Source organism: Bombus impatiens, unplaced genomic scaffold (assembly GCF_000188095.3).
Source record: "Bombus impatiens unplaced genomic scaffold, BIMP_2.2 scf_0466, whole genome shotgun sequence".
In the NCBI taxonomy this organism is placed as follows: domain Eukaryota; kingdom Metazoa; phylum Arthropoda; class Insecta; order Hymenoptera; family Apidae; genus Bombus; species Bombus impatiens.
Genome location: NT_176885.1, coordinates 602,516 through 624,166, shown reverse-complemented (window position 1 = coordinate 624,166; position 21,651 = coordinate 602,516). Strand labels below are relative to the sequence as shown.

The 21,651-nt window shown below is 35.4% G+C and overlaps 1 protein-coding gene across 4 annotated transcripts in view; it reads right to left on the bottom strand.

Annotated features, from left to right (window-relative positions):
• LOC100744780 overlaps nt 1–21,651 on the bottom strand; it is a 132,604-nt gene that overhangs the window by 28,217 nt on the left and 82,736 nt on the right. For 3 of the 4 annotated variants that reach the window (XM_024368629.2, XM_003490717.4, XM_033321576.1), the window contains exon 3: nt 7,608–7,700. In XM_024368629.2, coding sequence (XP_024224397.1) covers nt 7,608–7,700 — 93 coding nt within the window. Of the gene's footprint in view, nt 1–7,607; nt 7,701–13,748; nt 14,056–21,651 lie in introns of those variants that run through there. The other variant, XM_012387393.3, reaches the window with a different exon arrangement.

Here is a 21,651-nt window from a genome sequence, read left to right as displayed (position 1 = left end):
ATTCTTATCGAAGTATATTCTAGGGCCAGAACATATGTTTAAAAAGGGGGTTGGGAACAGGTGTTGCCGCGAAGGTTAGATTAAAGGATGAGCTCTAAAACACAGACAGAAACAAGCTAATTTTCAAAAATTCAAGCAAATACGCTTTATCTAACTGGTATACTAAATAGAAAATATACTGAGTATAAATTTTACAAAAATGAAAAGCAATCTAATTATTCACCAAGGAAATGTAGCAGCGAAGTGATTCTTGGCAAACACGTACGATTTAGGTAACTTAAACTAAACCTGAAGAATTACATCATCGGAGAAAGTTCTAATCACCGAGGCGTTGTTATCAAAGCACATAAAACACGCTGACACAACTCCTTATCTACCACACGTAACCTACACGTGCAAAGAACAAATAAATCCAGCTCTTGGACAATTAAGTAATCCCCTTTATAAATCTCTAAAACAACTATTCTGACCAACATGAACTATACTATCAAAGAGTACCTGTTCTTCCAAGAATTTTTAAACTACATTACCATTATCCACTTCGACATACTTGAAGTACAAAAAAAGAAAGACTTAATAGCCCGTAATCCTAACCAAAGAAAAAGAGGCCATCACGTTGAGAATTATCATCGTTATGTTCCTTTAAGTTTTATTCCTATTCCCCCATTTCTATGTCCAAATAGCAAACTCTAATATTATTAACGCAAAAACTTTGTAACTCTCTGAACAGGGCAGAATATCGACCTATCAAATGTTCATACGTTCATAATCTAAAATTACTATATGTTTAAGAAAATCTGAACACTTTGCTTGCAACATTTATGCAAATGTAATATGACATTTAGTTCTAGATAACGACACAGACGTGCAAAAAAGGAGACGACTCGCCCCGTTGGGTCAGGCAGTTTATTTGCATGAGAGAGCAAGCTCTTTGCTCCAGCTTCTACACGACCACGCGTTGAAATTACTCCGTACGCCCCTGCCTGCGGTCCACCGCTCCTCTCGTAGAACTACTCCAGTCACGAGGAACGGTTCCGTGTGGTCTTGAAGGTGTACGTGAATCGTACGAGAATACGAGAGACCCGTACTACGAGTACTGGGACAAAAGCCAGTTCTACGTATCCAGGCCCCGATGTACAAGATACGATTGGGCCCTGTGTCACCAACACACAAAGGAACGGGGCCTACGAGAGCCTCGACACGAAAAAGTATAGCGGACGGAAAAGGTGGTCGCAGCTACGCTTGAATATACCTGACCGAATCGCGTCCTCTCGTGGTGGTAGCATTATTCTGCCATTGATCGTTCATTCAATGATTTATAAATCTTCGAATTTTGAAATCTTCAGATCTCTGAATTCTTCAATTTTCAAACTTTGAAATTCTTAACATGTTGAATTTTCAAATATCGATATCTACAAAGTTTCAACTTTCCCAATATTTAAATTTCCACTGTCTTCAAATACTCGGATTTCTGAATATTCAAATTTTCAAGTATCCAAATTACAAGTTATCAAACTTGTACAAACTTCCGAATCTCCAAATATTTTAATTTTCGTGTACTTCGATTAAAAAATATCCGAGTATTCAAATTTTTAAATATTCAGACGTTCAAACCGCTTGCATTAAGCATTTTTTAAAATATTGAAAGCCTTTTTTATTCGCTGAGGCAAGAACAAAATTGGAACGTGAAAACTCGAAGATCAGGGCCTAACGTTCTTATCAACGTCTGAAACAACGAATTTCGTACACGAATAAAAACAATCCACGAAATCATCGTGAAGAAATTCTCGAGAAGCCGATAAAAGCGAGCGTGGTTTCCGGCGACGATCGTCGAGATTCGAAGCGTAGGAAGCGTCGTTTCTGTTTAAATATTCATACAACAAGCGTTTCGTGCGGAGACTTCGTTTAATATGCTATTTTGTTTAGGAAGAAGGAAATACATACTACGAAACCTACGCGTCTCAAGCGACTACTTGAGTTACGCGTACGAGCGTGGCTGCCCACGTTTCGTGGTTATTAAATAATAACAAGAAGTGAATGGAGCTGGATAAGGAGACTTTCATTGTAAGATACGAGTTTAAAATATTGGAACGAGCGAACTTGTTTGCGGAAAATGATACGACACCTACGAGTACAACGTGCGCCTTAACAGCGGAAATTAATTATCAGGTTAGCGCAAAAAAGAAAATACCAAAAAAGGAAATTCATTTATACCGTTTGATTTTTCTTTGAATCATAAGTGGTTCCCTAACTTTATGAGTGACTAATACTTGCTTCTTGATAAATAGATTTACCAGTTTATTATGAAATGGAGCAAGTTATGAAATTTTCTCCTCCGTGTTATTCGCAGATATATTATCATAGTTATTATCAGTAATATACAGTCAGGAAATTGGTATGTTGTTTTAAATTTGCGAAATTTATTACGTATAATTACTAACATGATACTATTAATATCGTGATGTATAATTATATTCACGTACTCAAAATCAAGCTTATTTAATCATTATTAATGTATTATCCGAACCATGACGAAATTACAAAGTTAATAGGACGAATACCGGTATATGCCTGCAAAAGGACAAGATTTACACATGGAAGCCACGATTTTGACAATTGTGTGATGCTAGACCACGATCTTCGACCATGAACTTTCTAAAAACTGACCCACCTTTTACTCGCAGAACATCAAAAAACCATTAGCCACCGAAAACAGGAAGAATTTATGTGCTTCCTTGAGATAGAAAACACTTGTTCAAAAAGCGTCCATTAATAGCGACAAAAATCTCAGTAATACTTGACCATGTACCATGAAAACTGTGCCACTGTAATATCATCTGACCAGCGATAAAAACAAAAGTAATGTACTGCAACGACTAAGGCTCTTAATGATCTAAGGTTCTCTACGATAAGTTAATATTTACTAATATTAGTGACTTCGCAGAAGTTAGAAATTCATTTTCCGTGCAAAAGAATCTATTGATACTGATAACTCGTAACTCATAGAATTTTTCGACTAAAATTACTTCGATTGCGCAACGGCATCCGAAGCTGAAGAACCAAGTGGGGAGGATTTTCTGCAGAGTCAGAAGGTACAAGTTCAAGAGAATCATTCGAGACATCCGGAAATAAAGTTACACGGTGTTAGTAACCAGTGCGGCCGCAACGCCGCACGGCCACAAATCGTACTCCCGAGGCTGGACAAAATGAGAGCAAATTCCATGGACTCTAGTGTTACGTACAAGGGTCTAGCAGAATATAACTGTTCATCTAATCGACTCTAAGAATGACCGTCTTTGATAATGGTTCCCAATGGCTGAAATGACTGGCCATTATCCTTGTCCTTGATGATAGTAACTGCCATAGCCCTTAATCGTTTTTCTCCCAGATAGCATCGATAACGGATCGCTCGTGCTGGCATAATAAATAAATTCATTAGCATAATGCGATTTATGTATTTAGGTTGATATCGAATGTGATTCCACTTGCTTGATAAAAATGGTATGCGTTTAAGCATTATGTACCGTGATAAGTTTCAGAAGAAAGTTGACGTTTAATGGAAATATCTGTGTGGATAGTTGGAAAAATTTTAGACAGTGATATAACACCGACGTTAGGTTGGACTTTTTATTTAAAGGGTACGATATTTTTTTTGAGATTAGATTGCAAATGAAAATGATAATTATACTGAAATCTTCTAAATTATTATTTTTTCCTATTTTTTAGTCATATTTTATTCTTCATGAATTAGGAAATTTGTGTTAGTCTGAGATTAAAGTTTAGGAATCGAGAAACAAATAAAATGAAATAATATTTTACACGTGCACTCAATTTCGTTAGAATATGAGATTGTTTTGAATAACTACCTCATAGCTTGAAGGCAAGCTGTGATCTAATATCGTTAAATAATCGTTTGTTACAGTAATAATGTTTATGCCTTAGAGGGGTGAGATGTAAGTATGTGAGGTCTCGGAGTCGTAAAGTCAAAGAAGTAACGCAAATGCTGAGTAAAGGGTCGTCTCGGTTCGTATTAACCCTGAAGAAGTTTCGACCCTTCGAATACGTTTCTGGTGAATCATCGTGAGCTATGTCAGGTCGAATTCTTGGATGGTACACGTACCCCTTCTCTGGTATGCAGGGATACTTCCTCTTCTCAGAAGAAACTTTTATATTTGATGCTTGTGTACCATAACGTGACAGGACTGCATGACTTCCTTTTTAATTTTTTAACCTAGAAATTGTGGGTAGCTCGTGTGCCACACTATCAATACTCTAAATTAAAACCTTCGATACACCTTGGAGACTTATGATTTAAAAGAAGCATCTTGTTGCTGATTTCACCCTAACTTTTAGAGCATGTAGTAGGTGTCTTCCTCTATATAAATCATATGCGAGTAACGCATATACAAAACATTACAAATATTTATAAATTTATTTATAGTATTTACAGTAGCCCTCTATCCCTTTCCACTTTTTATCAGTAGAATCAATAAGAGAAACAGTTATCAAATTATCAAATTATAAACAACACCAATGGGATATAAGCAGAGTAAATGGTAAAAACGAAAATTTTTGCACGAAAGTTCCATTAGTCCTAACCTTCACCTTAAACTCTCTCTAATATTAGTCCTATCTTCAGAACCCAATCATTAACTGTCCAATTCGCTATTTCTGTTGCCTAACGATCGCTTTCTAATCTTCTAACCCATCGTTTAAAGACTCCCAAAAAAGGACCAAGAAACGATATAATATATCAAACCTAGCTTCAACATGTTACTGGATTCAAAATCACACGCAACAAAAGAAAAAGAATATGGCAACAAAGAGACACACGAAACTATACAGCGCTGCCAAGCCGAGGATAGCCTACATGTTCTCGCGAACTTGCTTCGAAACACGGTACCCTCTGGCTGCCGGCAATTAACTCACGAGATTGCTAATTAACCCCGTGAGAACACTTGGGAGGATCCAACGCTTTGGTTTTCACGTCCTAACATCGGACGCGACGTTTCGTTTCATGCATAGGACGAGGGTTTCCAAGAAGTGTTACTCGCTGTACGTTTACTACAATGAACCTGTAATGACGTGGAGGGGCACTTTCCGCTCTTTCGACCAATCACGGAACACCCGAGAACGTGTTTCTCGCAGGAGAAAGGTCTGAGAGCCCGTTACGATCGCTGCCTCTGTCGAAGTTCAATTGCACGGGACATGTGCAAATATCTTTCGATCACGTGAAGATTTTGACGATTTATTTGCGATTTATAGAGACGGTTTGATACAGTTTGTTGGAAGTTTAATCCTTTCAGGGCAGTATGTTCTTTTGGCATGCGAGAAGAATAAAGTTTTATTCATTGTCGTTACAATGATGCAGGAACTGCTCAACAACTTTAAATCTTTCTTACAATTTCCTAGTAGAACTAACAATTACTCTTTAAAAGAACCAGTTTCAGTCTACCAGTTTCACCTTCGTACTAATGAACAAACAGGTTTCAATGAGAGACTACAAAACCTAGAGAACCGCAACTCATTCGTGTTGAAACAGCGAATATACGTACGTATAGTAAGAGATTATTGTTATCCAAAAATAGAGAGTACGATCAAGAAAGGCTAATGTCACAGCACTTTACTTATAAAGTATTATATTTTCCCACATTGTGATGATCGTCGTCAAAATTCAATGCCTACGTATCGTTAGTAATACCTTTCCCATTTCTGCAAGTTTTCGCTGTAGAAACCTTTGAAAATCAATCTCGAATCAGCTATCATATTTTTTTTTTCAATTTGCATCGTGTCATCGGCCAATATCATTGAATTCTCTCTGACAAAACTAGAATAACAAGCGACACTACGGTCCTAAAAAAAAAAAATCTCGACGAAATCGATAATCAATTATTAAAGAATGCAACAACGTTATTAGTCGTCCTCCTCTCCATTCACTAAAGATTAAGATCTTGTTTGCAATCTTTTTAATTTTTTTTAACGAATTTTTTTGGTACAACGAACAATCTCAAAATTTTCCTTAAAACGTCTCTAAAAGCTTTTCTAAGAAATGCTACAATTATTTCCAAGATGTTTCGTGTTTTATGACAAATGCCACAATGTGTACGACGTAAACATCAACCTTCATTCTGCGGCAATAAAACCGAGAGAGGTACTCCTTTTCTTTAAGATTAGATTACCTACGGGAGATAGGTGCTGTAACATGAAGTGGACACGGTACACGGCAACCGTAAGGCAATCCTTATTCGTCTGAAGCTCTCGAGAGAGCTTCGGAGGCTATGCAGTATGCACTTTTATCTCGAGCGTCCCGTTTCCTCCCTCTCGGCGCTTTCATTATCGTCGTGGGAGCCAGGGAATCGCACGAGCGACATCACTCGATGCGACACAGTCTCTGACACGCCGTTGCACGCGAAAACCACTCAAGGCTGTCCGCTTTTGTTGGCGAACCATCGAAGCTCATCGATACGTAAAGATGTCAAGGCAGTTTTTAATGAAACCGAGATCTGCCTAGGATTATCATCGTCTTTGTTAGATTGATCTGTGGATTGTGTGTCATTTTGAGGATTTTGAAAAGATCAATTAATATTTAATTGAATAGAAGAGTTTAGTTTGGATGAGTCAAAATTGAAATCTTGCTGTTGAGAATGTAGCTTTATAAGGAAGATTAATATTTGTGTCTATGTTTAGACCATTCATGTTTTAATTCGATTCAAAGGATATATGTAAATAAAATCTTCAATTTGAGATAATTAGAGAGATAAGCTAAAGATAATTAATCTTTAGGAAAGATTAAAGCAAATGTGAAACTTATAAAAGAGACCTATGTATCCTTGCAAACATTAAAAATCTAGATATCATTATTATCACAAGATACCATGTGTACATTCGTTTTTGAAAACGTAGCACTTATGCAAGTACTTGCTTCTTTATCGAGCCCTTCCTACTCCCCATTTTCTATATCTCTACTTAAGATTAGCAATAATAATTAGTAATTTCTCCTTGCGATACATAGAAATATTTTAGCTCCTACTTCAGACAAAAAAATTATTACAAAATTATAAATGAGCACCAGAGACATAAAATCTTGTATAACATTCAAAACTACTCGATCGCCTATTACAAGATATAATCACGATCGTTCCAATCTACGACTCAAAACATAATTATCAATCTCATAAATCTATCTTCGAAGAAAGCAGTCATTAACACAAAACATTAAACGCAAGAATTTCTACGACTTGCAATTAACTTTCACATTAATATACAAAATATAATTATCGATGCAAGATAACAACTTAAGGCACTAACAATATAAATTCAATTCGACGCATTCTTGCTACCAATCCTACAAATAGGCCAACGTAATTTTGTTCCATTGGAATAGATGCAAGGTAAATAAGGAACGTTCAGAAAAATACTTTTTTTTCACGGACAATTTGTTCGTTTCATCACGGGCTTTAGTAAATAATATCCGGTGACGAGAGACAGCCTACTATCCAGGTTCTTTCACAAGGAACGCATTTAGCCATGTCCTACGATCTCGGTTCTTAATGAGATTCCCGCTCTTTTTCTCGTTTTAATGTTGGGAAAAGATCCATCTGGCTTACCTTGAGGGCGCAAAAGATGCAGGATTCCCGCATGCAGGCGTGCCCGGAAAGCTCCCTGAAACTGCGCCGGAAGATATCGAGGTGCCATAACACCTGAAACAAGAGAAAATGAATTTTTAAAGGCGTGTAAAATTGAGCCCGCGCCACGGCGATAACTCGTACACGCTGACAAAATATCGTAAAGCTCTGAGAAAATATCATAGCAAGGTTTTCGCTCTGAAAACTAGATATTTTATAGCTGTAAAGTATATTTTCGTGGATTTTCTCCTGGAGCATTGTAAACAACGGAAGTTTTATACTTCCGTACGTTCTGCAATAACCTTTTTATAGATCAATAGGAATACCGTTCTATGATTCAATTTATAGTATTTCTGTTTTATTGCAACCGTATTGGAATTGAATCATTTTATTTTCTGTCATACTTTCTATATCTATTTATTAGTTGTATTATATACATACTTAATTTAATTTTAGTCATTTAGTACCTCTGTTTAAAGAATTCAAATTGCAAGTCATCACCGATTTGATGATAATTAACATTTTGTATCTGCTAATTTCAAACAAAAGAGGTATTCTTTATGTTTCATATACATCAAATTAAAACAGTTCAGATCTAATAATCTTTAATCAGTGTTGAAAAAACGAAGGTCGTGTATAATGGAAATTTTTCCTACGATTATAATATTATACATTTTTGTACAGAATTGTGTTCATACCATATCTCATACGCAGTTTTTGTACATCTTTGCAACTCCTTTTTATCGCGATTTGGTAACTAATAATAAATTTCTGGGATCCGGACATATCGAACAAATGGAAAATACAATCGTGTGGATGTGCATGAAATATGAGGAAGTAATATGTAAATACAACAGCATGCTGTGTGATATGCGACTCTGACCACGCACGATAGTAGTCCACAGTATCGTGAGCACATTATTATTCTGAGGGAAAGTAAATCACAATTTCCGCGGCCATGTCCTGCAGCATAGCGGAACATTATTTTCGCCTTTCCGGTCTGGGAGGCTAAAATATCCGGTATGCTCCTCAAAATCATACACCTTACGTTTGGTAAATTATCAAGCAATAAAATGACGAAATTAATATATCACCTGACTGTATCGTGTAACTGCTAAAATTAAAATTATTAAAATCAAAATCGAACTTCTAGTAATAATTCTCTGTGTAAAATCGTAAATGTACAAAAAAATCTAGTTCACTTTAGTTATAATATTCTTTCAACATTAATTAATTAAATAAAATACATTTCTATTTATACTATTTATATGATAAAAATAGAAGATGTTTCAAAATTATTAAGCGGGATTTTGTGCAACGTTAAAGTGAAATATAACAAAAACGAGGAAACATTGTGATGGCCTAATAACGCGATATTTTCGGCTAATAGCTTCAAATGATAATTTGTTGGACGAGCGAAAAACACGACGAAAGAAATTGCCTTTCATGCAATTAAGTTAATTGCAGAATTCGAGATCGCAATAAAGCGCGTTTATCGCGATATCATGGATCCGATTTAATTAGCTGTAATGTATTTTTGCGTGGAGGAAGAAACATGGGACTGGAACGCGGCTAGCTACCTACTTTTGTGAGTCGCGTTCCCTCCGAATTTATTGGAAGTTAATTCGATTCGAAGTTCATTTACGAAACTGTGCTAATTCAATTAAACACGGAGAATCGGCGCGTTGTAAATTCCAATTAATTTTTTCCTCAAACGTCTCGATGCTCTGGTTGAGTCGAGGACAAATGTTAAGCAAAAATTGCGAAATGATTGAAAGTGTGCTTGCATAATTCTTTAAAAATATTTACTTAAGAACAAGTTTTGGTAACATCCTTGATTCCTTGAAATGAAGAGAAAAAGTTAATTCAGATTCTGAGATTTTAAACTCTTTAATCTGATCTTGTTCGTTTTACTGCAGAAATTTTTATGAGTGTGTCAGAGATAATGTGGCAAATTGAGAACATCAAATATTGGTTTATTCCGTGTATCTTGCGTTTCAACGTACGATACTTTTGGAAAATATTCTAAATTAATAATATTTAAGCTAGATAATATAAACAATGTTTATTTCATTCCTCATTTTAAATATTATAGCGATTCTACTTTGAATATTCTATTCTATATTGATATAACATTCTATTTGGAATATTTCATTATATCTGGATATTATATACCTTTAAATTTGTCAGAAATACATTAACATCCGCAATGTATTCATAAATAAATAATTCTAACAAATATATTTCAAATAAATATTTTATAAAGTCACAGATTAAATATAATATGGATAAATAATGAATAAAATATATAAGAGTAATGGCTGATATTATATTCTCAAAGGATTTGTATAACCTAAGAAATCCATTGAACCCGCCTCATTCATGTTCCGTATTACGAGATCCATGGCGTTCTCTTTTTTCTCCAGCGTTATCATAAAAGGAAGATCCAGAAGTGGTGTGCACGTATATGCGGGAAAGTGTTTTCATTGAATGGACGTGTTTTGAAAGACTCGTGAGACCCAACAGGTGAATCAGGGTCCTTCCTCGGGTAGGAGCGTATTAACATGACTTCCAGGTCAAGTCAAAATACAGTGCTCGAGAGACAAGTGCACGATTTGGTTGTTATAAATCGTTTCCCTCTTCAATGCGCCTCTTCATTTTTTCCCCCGTCAAAGGAAGACGAGTATTTCGACGATGTAAAATACGAATGGCAATTTATCCGTAAAATTAATATTTAGATAAAAATTATATAGCAAAAGCTATTTAAGCAAATAGAATAATTCTGTGAAACTTTTGTGACATTGCCATTATATCAATTTTATAAGATTATACATATACGTCCTCTTATGTTTAATTTTCTTTTTTACCCAAGAATACAAAAAGAAAATCATTTAGAATTTGTAGAGATAAATCGTTGAAAAATGAAATAACTATAGGTCCGTTGTTTATAAAACAACGGTAATATTTACTGGTCTCACCTCGATACATATTAATTGACAACTAATCAATGTGTGAAGCAATTAGTGAGGAAACGTTACGGTAACAGTTACTCATTCTGTTTGTAGAGATGACTGGTCGTTCTGTTACAAGAAAATGGAATAATTCATTGCGAAAGTCATCAATCAATATCCTCTTACTTAATGAAATCTGATGCGGTATCTTTTAACGTAGCGTAAAAGCGTCATAATAAAACCTTTATCTCAAAATTGTCCACTTTTACAATTTTCCAAATTTTCCATTTATGCCTTTCAACTGATCAATGAAACTTCTATTTATATCTTTATACTTTCCCAAATTTTTTCAAGTTGTTCTTAATTGAATTACGCGTTTCTTTTTATTAACTCGTTCCGGCAAAAGGAAGTCTCATAGAAATTACATTAACTCTTTACAATTGCAAACTGTGCTAAATACCTAATTATTGTTGCATGACTCCGAAGCATTCGTTCAGGACTGCTTCATGAAACGCACCGGTCTTGAGGAGAGAAACATGTATTCCTCTACAGACTTGCAAACTTGTTAAATTTTCTTTTTTCAAGTTATGCTATAATTCAATATATACCGTAAAATGGAGTTTCATTGCATACAGATTAATCTAAAATAAAGATACAAGTAACTGGAAACTTGCATTCTTCATAAATTAAAAAGACACTCTTGTGCAAATTCAATCTTTGATTATATCTCTTTATAAGAAAGCTTGTCTACCTTTCTATCGTTATCAATCATTTTCTTTACTAACTCTTCATAATCGTATTAGCCAATATAATGGATTATTAGTAACAACATAATATTAAATATCAGCAACACTGTTAAAAATCGCAAAATAAATACAAAATTGTTTGTTTTCTTTTCTTAGATGAATTAAATGTTTTAATCAAGCTTTTAATTACTGCTTATTGTTCTTAACGTCTAGATAAAAGAATCGTATTAAACGAAACAAAATTATCTTGCAATCGTTCTTTTGAAAAAAGATGATAAATACTTCTGAATTAATATTAAAGCGTGATCTACTAGCGGAAAATTTTTCTAACAATACACTGATGCGATATAACAATGCAACAGCGATTTCATCTTTGTATCAATTATTATTGGTCATAAGTCAATCCACGTGATGCCATGCGAATCATAAGCGACCCACAATGTTTGTAAAATTGCTTCATTTTCGAGTCGCTGCTTACATTTAATTAATCGTCATAATATTACTCTTCTCACCCGATTCCCTTCACTTCTTCAGAATCCTACAAAAAAGTCTTTAACTTCACATAGCGGCGGTGAGCGTATTGTATATAAGTCATTGATTTCATCACGAAAGTGCCTTGTTTCCCACCGGCGTATCTGATTTGCATGCGTAACCGACAATTTCACGCGATTTCCATACGCGATCGACCCCATACACGCGATGGACTAATCGCTAAAGTATCTAAATAGAAAAGCTGTAGTGGCGCGGAAACGCGTTTGATCGCATTGCTCCAGAAACGCGTTCATTCACAGACGACGAGAGGAGTGACAGGAAAACGAGAGGAAAATCGATCGCGAGTCGCCGCATAGTTTCAAGTTTCTTGCGATTCCATGAACCGCTGCTGTTGCCCACCGTTTATGCTATTATCGACAAACCGCACGAATATTGGCCACCTCGAAGTTTTACTGGCTCATTTCGAAACAACCGCCGCTACCGGGCTCCATTAAATGTGTGTCAACTCGAGTTTTCTCCATTTCGAGAGTTGTTCACACGTGACAACGCCTCGTTTGGATCGCGAGAAGTTGGGACACGGTGAAACTATTCGGAATTCTTGCATTGTTTAAGGTATTCGGCTGATTTGAATAAGCTGCTATTGCAAAATTGGGATATTTTGATAGCCAATTAAGACCCATGTTGAATACTTCGATAACACGTGTATAGATCGTTTGTTTATTAGTAGATTACAAATTAGAACCTACATAATTTTTGTCATGAAAAGTTCGGCCATAGGAATTAAGCGTAAGAGAAACTTTGTAAAGAAAGCTTCACGCATCCATAAATAGAAATTTCTAAAAGACAATATCATTTTTATGTGTATTAACGGCGATTCAACGATTTATTATCAAATATGAAATTTTATTGTTGATTTTGTAACTTTAGATACTTCCAGATTAAACATTGAATATATCGATGGTAAAATAATGTCAATACTCGAACATTTTACGGACAAAAATAAATCCCAAAATACAACAAACATCTCGGCGATACTTGAAAGTTTGAATATATTATACCCCGAATTTTACCTGCCGTTTCATCTTACATTTCCACTCCTCTAAAAATCCATCACGGTCAGACCGCTGACCACAACCACAACCTGACCCTCTAGTTCCATCCCTCACGTGAAATTCCTGAAACCTTAAAGCCGCTACACTACAAAACGCATCTAGACAACAAATCCTCCGGGACGGAATACAAGCAAGCCCCGTATACACGGCGTGATTTAAACGAGCGCGACCAGACATCGAATCAACAGGTACACAGCCTCGGGATCGAGATACATGTAACGGTATATGCGTTATTCCAGCGTATCGAACTGCATCCGAGAAAAGTTGATCTTAACCACTCAGATATGTCTACACGATCTACGGTCTATGATTGCAAAATTAACGATAACGTAGTTACATAGATAGCTATAAATCGCCATTAGTAACGAATACGTTGTCTAGGTGTGCCGCAGGTTCTACATATCTTGATTTTGATAATTCACAGAAAGACGCAAATGTAGTGTATAATAAATATACTTTAGCAGCGTCCTCGAACTCAGTTTTTCTCTGTGCTTTATTCTCTTCGTCACAGTTATCGCATTACTTGGTACGACTTCTGGATTTTGTAATATTTAGACCGTGAATATTTACGATTGATATATTTACTATATTACCAAAAATACGCATCTTTTCGATTAGAAGAGAGCAAGTATAGTATTTGTTATGGTATATAGCGGGTGGACCAAACGTCTACGAGCGTTATATTTCCCTAGCTGTTTTTATAAAGGTACCAATCTGCATAAACATGCGCAGTCTAGTAACATTTTTCGGGAACCAAGGGCAAGTTAGCGAACAAACGATCTAATGCGATATTTTATGAAGTAACGTGAAAAAGTATCAAACCTTAGCGATCTGGAAAAGGGCTTGCCTCCTTGGTCTCTGCTCTTGCTTCATCCTCGTCCTTTCTCGGCACGGTGCCAATACGAATGATCCTTCTCTGGGCGTTGCGAGACGTCTCTTTCACTATCCACCGATAACAACTCCTCGAGATCATCCACGATCGATTTTCAATGGATTAAGGACGCTAGCACTGTACATGATTTAGCCGTTCTTTTTGTTTTTTACTTCTTTGATGAACAACACGAGAGCACAGGACGATACACAAGGGTCGCGCGTGAAGCAACAAGTACTCTCTTAGCCGGGCGTCGGTGCAACAATGCCCGGATAGGGCTGGGACCGCACCGCGCCGACAGCAGCGCCCATGGGACTCCTGCGGACAGGTTGGGAAACGCGCCAAACCTGGTGATCGCCACTACGGACCTGCGTTCGTGCTACGAAGCTACAGTCACTGTCGTACGAGGTATAGTAAGATCGTAGTACGCTATAGTATAAGAAGTTTCTGGATGGAGTTGGAGACTCCAGGGACGCAGGCTCCTTGAGTTCTGTTTGAGAGTCCCAGTTTACATATTGGATGTACATTGAGCATTTTACGGTATGTTTTAGCATTATTTAGCACGTTGTATAATCGTTTCTTTTTTAGGGCGGAAGATTGGTTTGAGAATGTTTGAATGGGTTTGGAGATTTGTTTAGGGAATTACCGAGATAAAGATAAACGTGTATTGGATGTTTTTAGCGTGTTATGGAATCGTTTCATTCTTGAGAGTGGGAGATTGATCTTGGAACGTTTGAATAGGTTTGAACGTTTGTTCAGGGAATTATCAAAATAAAGGCGTGTCGTTGGTGATTTTAATTGATAACTTTGGTGAAGACAAATATTGTGTCTTTTACAATGTAACATTTATTGATATTTGTCTTCGCATAAAAGTCGGATATGCAATGTCCTTTGATATCCCTGTGCTTGCTTTTAAACGTAAAGAATTGGGTTTCCAGCGTATGGATAAGTTTGAGAACTGGCAATTAGAGAACGATAAATTACTTCTAACTGTATGATATACTTAAAGCCCGCCATTGAATATCCTTGCTCGTTTTTTATATGCCAAAACATTACACGCTATTAATACGTATAATAAAAATATGGGTGTAATTGAAAGTTAATAATTTCTACAAAATATTAAATTTCATTTAAACTGTAGATATTCTAATACTTTAGACAGACTAATCCTTTCAACCTAAAAAACCATAAAAAATAAAACATCAACCTGAATAAAGGCCCTAGGAAGAATCTTAGCAAAAATATAGGAGGGTGCGCCCCTGTTGTTTACTACAGTCTACACACAGCCATCATTTTTACTACGAGGACTGCAGCGTGGGTGAGAGGGCCGGGGTCAGTTGTAACGTGAAAAAGAGAGGGAGAAAAGGGCGGTTGGGTAGGGAGAATCGGGTTTTCGAACGGACGGAAAGGGGAAGTGGCGAACAGGGCCACAGAAAAGACTCACAATGTGGTGGGGAACAGGGAGACGCCGATGAACGTATAGTCGTATAGTGACACAAAAGATGAAGGAAGGGGTGACAAAGGGATAAAGGGGAAGGGAAGAAGAGTGAGCCCATCACGACATTGACAACGTTTTACGTTACGCTACGATGCTACGAGATTGTTACGCAACTTGATTCGGGAAAGAATGAGTAATTTTGGGAACTCTTTCTCCTTCGTTCGTTCCCTTCCTTTTTTTTCCCTCGAGGGCTATGTCGATTCGTATCTACCTTCAATTTCTACGTTTAGCGTCCCGCGGCAATTTGCACCAGGAACTTGTTCCTTTGTGGGCGTGTGAATCGTGAACCAACTTTATTAATCGTGTATACGAGATTTTTCTGTGTTCGTTACGTCGGTGAATGGGAGTACTATTTGCGTACATGTTACTACATTAATATTAATCAGAAAGTGTGTTCTTCGGCGAGATGTTTTAACCATCAATGAAATTCAATTTCTTGGGATTTGGTACATGGTTTTCTATAGATGATATTAGTCAGAAATTGAAGTTTTGTTTTCACGATGATTTCAGTAGTTTAACTCTGTTATTATGTTTAAGTGTAGGCGTACGTAACTCGAATTTTAAACAATTTCCCTTTATTTCCTTATTTGATGTGTATTTGAAAATGTACGTGTATAGTAGATTGAAGAGGAGCTTCAAAAGAATTTTCTTTTGTCCTTTTTTATTACAAGTGTACGATTATGTAACTTGAATATTTTCATCCCCATTTATTTAGAAATTAATTTTTATTATTTTTCAACGAATTTGATCAATTCGAATTATATTGTTTTTATGTAAGTTTTCTATAAAAAGTTTCCATGTCAAGAACGAGGCAAATTAACATCTGTTTTATAGAGAGCGCTTTCCTTACCACAGTAAAACACTGTAATTTTAACCCATTACCACAGTATCCATAAAAAGGTATCATTTCCAAAACATCATTCATAATGTCCAAAAGACACAAATTTGTTCCATTTGTTCGTAACACATGACTATCAAAAGGACTCGCATTATTCTCTCTACAGGTCGTATGTAAATTCACATGGGGAATCGATAAACGGCAGCAAATTTTTCTGAATACTCATAGAACGTAAGGAAGGCTAAGAATCATTGCGTTACTGATCCTTGCAACAGAGCTCATTCCATTTGTCCATAATCGTAAACCCTTCGGCGCGTGAAACGCTGGCACGTGTTCAATAGAAGACAAAATTGATATTTTTAAAAGTAGAGGATTGAAGACGTTGTTGTCATTCGCGTGATTCACGATCCATAAAATGTTTGGAAAAATTTAAGACCTTAATTCGAATAAAGTGGTTAGTGGTTCAGAGAATAGAGAATGGAGTTGAGTTGCTTTCAAGCGTCCTTTCGTTTCAAACTGGAAATACAAAACAGATTTAGCTGACGCCCTCGCAACCGGTCTTTAGATTTGCATGGCGCCGAGCTTCAGATTCAGGATCGTTTCTGCGCGTATTTAGTCTCCAACAAAATAAAGCTAAGTTTAGAGTCTGAGAAGAATTTATATGGATCGAAAAAGACGGACAGCAATTTTGTTTCGTAACTTATTACGAAGCACTATATTTATTTAAATATGGAATCTAAGAATTACGACAATCAGAATAGAAAGTTGAAGTGAAATGGAAAAATATTTGTCAAGAATAATTTACGAAATTCTGTGATATTCTATACAAATTTGAGAATCATATAGGAATTTATGATACCATATGTAAAAAGTTTAAAGGAATTTTTTATTCTAAACAGATTGGCAAATTTTGTTTTTTTAATGCAAATTATATGTATCTTCGATTTAATGAATTAGCATGTTACCTTTATTATATGATAAATCACACGTAATGTATATTGATATCTATAAAAAATGCATTGCATTAAGTAGTTATTGCAAAACGTTTGATAAAGGTTTTAACAACAATAACCACGTAAAAACTACAAGAATAATATCGAATAAATGGCCTGAAAAATTTCCAGTAATTGCTCTAATTTAATTTAATGGTCCACAATGTTATAAACTAGTGTACGAAGTAACGTATGAAATTGGAGATAATTGGTAGAGGTACCGTTTCGTACTTGGCGAAGTGAACGGATCCTTTACGGGAAACCTCGTTTCTAAATATCTTTACGTGAACAGGAAAGTAGTAAAACACGTACTATCTAGATAAAAATAGAGTATAAAGATAAACAATCGAGTATAAATGAAATTCTAATACTTTCATGCCTAAATCCCGTTCTTTAGAAGTTTTCCCCTTTCGAATAAATATTATTATAGATAATATTCACGTGATAGTGTAATAGAAATAAAATTCAAATACTTCTGTATAAAATTCCTCTTTAGAAATTCGATTTCAAATCCAAATTCCTCCCACCACAATTAATATTAAAATATTAATACAATATTTATAGGATACTAGAATAAAAATGGAGTTCTAATACCTTCGCATGAAAGTTCTCCAATTTCTTTCTTTTTTTATTATTATTTAATTTATACTTTACAATTTGTCTAGCTGGACATTTGGTAAATTTTTCTAACAGTTCTCAAATCTCTTTAAAAATTCTACTTCCCATTCAAATTTTTGTCTAATATTATAATACATATATAATGGGATAAAATTTCTCGAGATAACAAAGTAGAAACGTAATTTCAATGTTGTAATTCCAACTTTCCTGAACTTCTTCAACAATTCTATTTTTAAATTCGAAAGCGCACATTTAAAACGCACCAAAATGCAACCACAACTGCGGCAGTATATTTCCAGTGATCTAACCGGAGGGTGGTCTTTTCAATTAGAAGACGATATTCCTAAGTACGTAGGACGCCGGCTTTTCACAGATCTGGCGCTGGGTTTGAGGATTTCCAGACACCACTTGTCAGGTCCAACAACAATGAAAGACTTTCTTTTCGGGAGAGTAAAAGGAAGAACGATAACAAAGAGACTGCCGGTCTCACGGTCGTGTCAGCCTCTCCTCTCCTTACTCGGATGTTTTGCAGACCTCCAACGCTGGTCTTCCAGCATCATAACGATATCCAATGGACAATTGTCTTAAGTATTGGACGAATTTCTGAATGTTTTTTTTGTTTCCGTGGGATAACGTGTGTTCTGCTTTTCGTCACTAAAGTTCCGAGTTTTACGGGCGATGTACAAAAGAAGTTTCTCCAAAGAGAATATATAAAAGAATATATATGTGGGGTTAAGGTTGGAATTTTGGGCGTTTGATGAACCTTCACTCGAATTTACCATTGCAGTTATAGCTGATATTTATTGATACAAATGTGGTTATTAAAAGAGGCTACAAGTAATAGCGGCGATCGGATGGTCGAGATGTTGATGACGACGAATTCAGGTTCGATAACGAATCCACGGTCAAGGGATGACAAATGCGATGTGATACACGTATGACTCAACGTACAAGTAAAACTTATCTGAATGAACTAACTTGCAGTCCAAGTGAAACTGCCCTTACATATTCTTCTTCCCACCTCTCGGGTCAATCTTAGTTTTTAAGGAGAGCTATATAATTATTCCATAGCTCTGTCAGATACAAACTGGAGTCCTTTGACAAAATTTGTATTTTCATTCATTTAATTTTTATTTTAAGAATTAAACTTTTCATACTTATAAATTAAATAGTAGGAAACTTTTAGATTTCGTCAAGATTCAATAAAATTTACCAAATGTCCAGCTGAACAAATTGTAAAGCACAAATTAAATAATGATAAAAAAAATTCAATAATACAAGGTATTTTATTTTATCCAGTTTGAATAATACAGAAAAGCTTTTATCGATTGAAATTCGATAGCAGAAAATCATTTATCTTTAAAAAAAGTTTTATGATTTGAAATGTATTATATAAATTTAGATAAACAAAGATCTTATTTAGATCTACGTCAATTTTACCAAATGTCCAAATCTAAAAGATTATAATAAAATTCAAGATTTTAGATTGCCTGAAATCACAGTTTATCGCATTATAATACGAACACGTGGCTTCATCGAGCGTGTAATATTTTCCACGGGAAAGCAACGTGGGCGGTATGTGCAACAGCAATAGTCTTTGTTCGAGACGCGCGAATAGTTCGAAGCATGGATGATGGACCGATTGTAATGTCTGTTTGAGAATGTCATCGAGAACCGCGTGCTTACGAACTTTACGCGCAACCCACTATCCTACTTATCGACACTCCCCCAGATTCTTTGCAAATACATCCCAAAGTATTTACACACCTATGCCACTTAATGTTAATCTTAATTGTGTTTGCAACTATAGTATACATTCTTCTGTGTTACCGCATACTTTGGTGTGTTATGTGATTTGTTGTGTAATTATAGAACCTTAACGCACTCTAATCTGTAAAGAATAAATTTGAGTAGAGTACGATGCAATGTGTGCTTTATGAGGTATAAAGCTATAAAATTATAATTTCAGAATTTAAATTGAATTGCAGAAATGTATTATACAATCAGATAAAAAAGAGCAATATATGGAGAGATAGTTCTTCAGAACTCAATAATACAAACTATTTCATCGCTTTAAAATTGAACAGTTTTTTTTTTCTTTTATTATTTAATTTGTACTTTACAATTTGTCCAGCTGGACATTTGGTAAATACAAAATTCGAACAATGAAAGAATTTTTATTCTTTGAAGTTGAGAATAGCATAGAGTTTCTTCAATTAACAAAATTATAACTGTAGTATAGATATTTTTCAAAGATCTTGAGATATATACGAGAATTAGCTGTCAGTCTGCTGAAAATAATTTTCTACCTATTAATTCCAATCCTTGACTGGTCGTCAATAAATTTAGCAATAAATCAAATCCCTTGAATTTGTTCTCTCGTTCTAACAAATACAGATACACGATACGATTTTATAAAATGTCAGGAGTTAATCACAAAGGAACAAGTCCGATATCAATTGACCTCGGCTATCCATGGTGTACTATTCAATTTCGAATCAGTACGATTTGAAACGCATATTGCGGTTGTATCGCATTGCTAACAGCGCGTACGACGATCGTTTATTCATTAGCTCTTGGTACACAATGGTAATATTAAAACGCGATACGCAATAGTAAGAAGGTATAACAGTACTTTCTAACGCGAACGATATTACGATATCCGATGCGTGAAAGAATCGACGTGCAGGGGTGTGTTGATGAAACTAACAAGCTTCGAAATTTGATGAAGGAAATGTCATGTCATATGTATCAGCTGACACGATTAGTATTCCAAGTGTCACGACATTGAATTGTAAATGAACTTTTGATGATATTACATTTTTATATTTAATTCGCTCATTGACAATATATGTCTTAGTGTACGTACATCAAAATAATGTGTGATATAAAATGTTGCATTTTACGCTACACTCTCACTCTATTGTATATTTTAATTTTGTGTAAACTGATATTTAAGCTTTGTGTAAACTATAGATTTGATAAATAATTACCGAATAATTATCAAAATGTTTTCTCATAAATATTTAATAATATTCAGAAGCCACTTTAAAATTTATATATAAAATAAGACAGAAATTTATAAAATTTCTTTTTAAAATAATTTATTAATTTTCACTCAACTTTTTCATTTTCTCTCATTAGATTGTTCTCGAATAGATGACACAACAGCACGTTTTGCCAATAACAATAACCGGGGAAAAAATATATTTAATCAAATATGGTAGAAGAAGTCATTGAAGACCTCTAAAAGAGATCGAAATCTGTTCAAAATTCTTCACTCTGAAAAATACCATTCAAGCAACCAAATACCTTGTCACCGAGTTCCTCGCCAGTTGGTGTCTGTTTTGTACGAAACGCAGCCGCTCGCTCTTTTTTCTTTTTTTTTTCTTTTTCATCGATATTATAGCTAAGTGCGTGGCACGCACGTTCCAGGCGGCAATTCAACTGGCTCTCGATATGTGCACCCCTTGCAGGGTTTCACTTGCGCATCTGTCGCCATGCAACACCCTTCGATACAATGCAGGTGGTAAGTGCGTGTCCTTCGATTGAAGTTTTGTCCCTTTCGCAACTTTAGCATTTCATTTTCCACGTAACGATAGCACGCGAATTGATACTATATTGTCTGTGATAGCAATTTCATGAATTTTTTACGAAACATTCGTGTGTTCTTGTAACATAAAAAAGATGAGTGGTGTAAAAAACGAAATATGCCCTAATTCACTAGAAAGCTACTTTTAAATTTAATATATGTCCTATGGAACGTAGAATCTATTTTTTAAAAATGGAAGAGCTGCTCGTATTATTAAATTGTACACTAGACCATCCCTTCTAGTGATTCTCGTTTCAACTTCGTTTCAATGATTAAATTTGCAATAAAGAATCACAGATACAGGTTAGATAGTGTT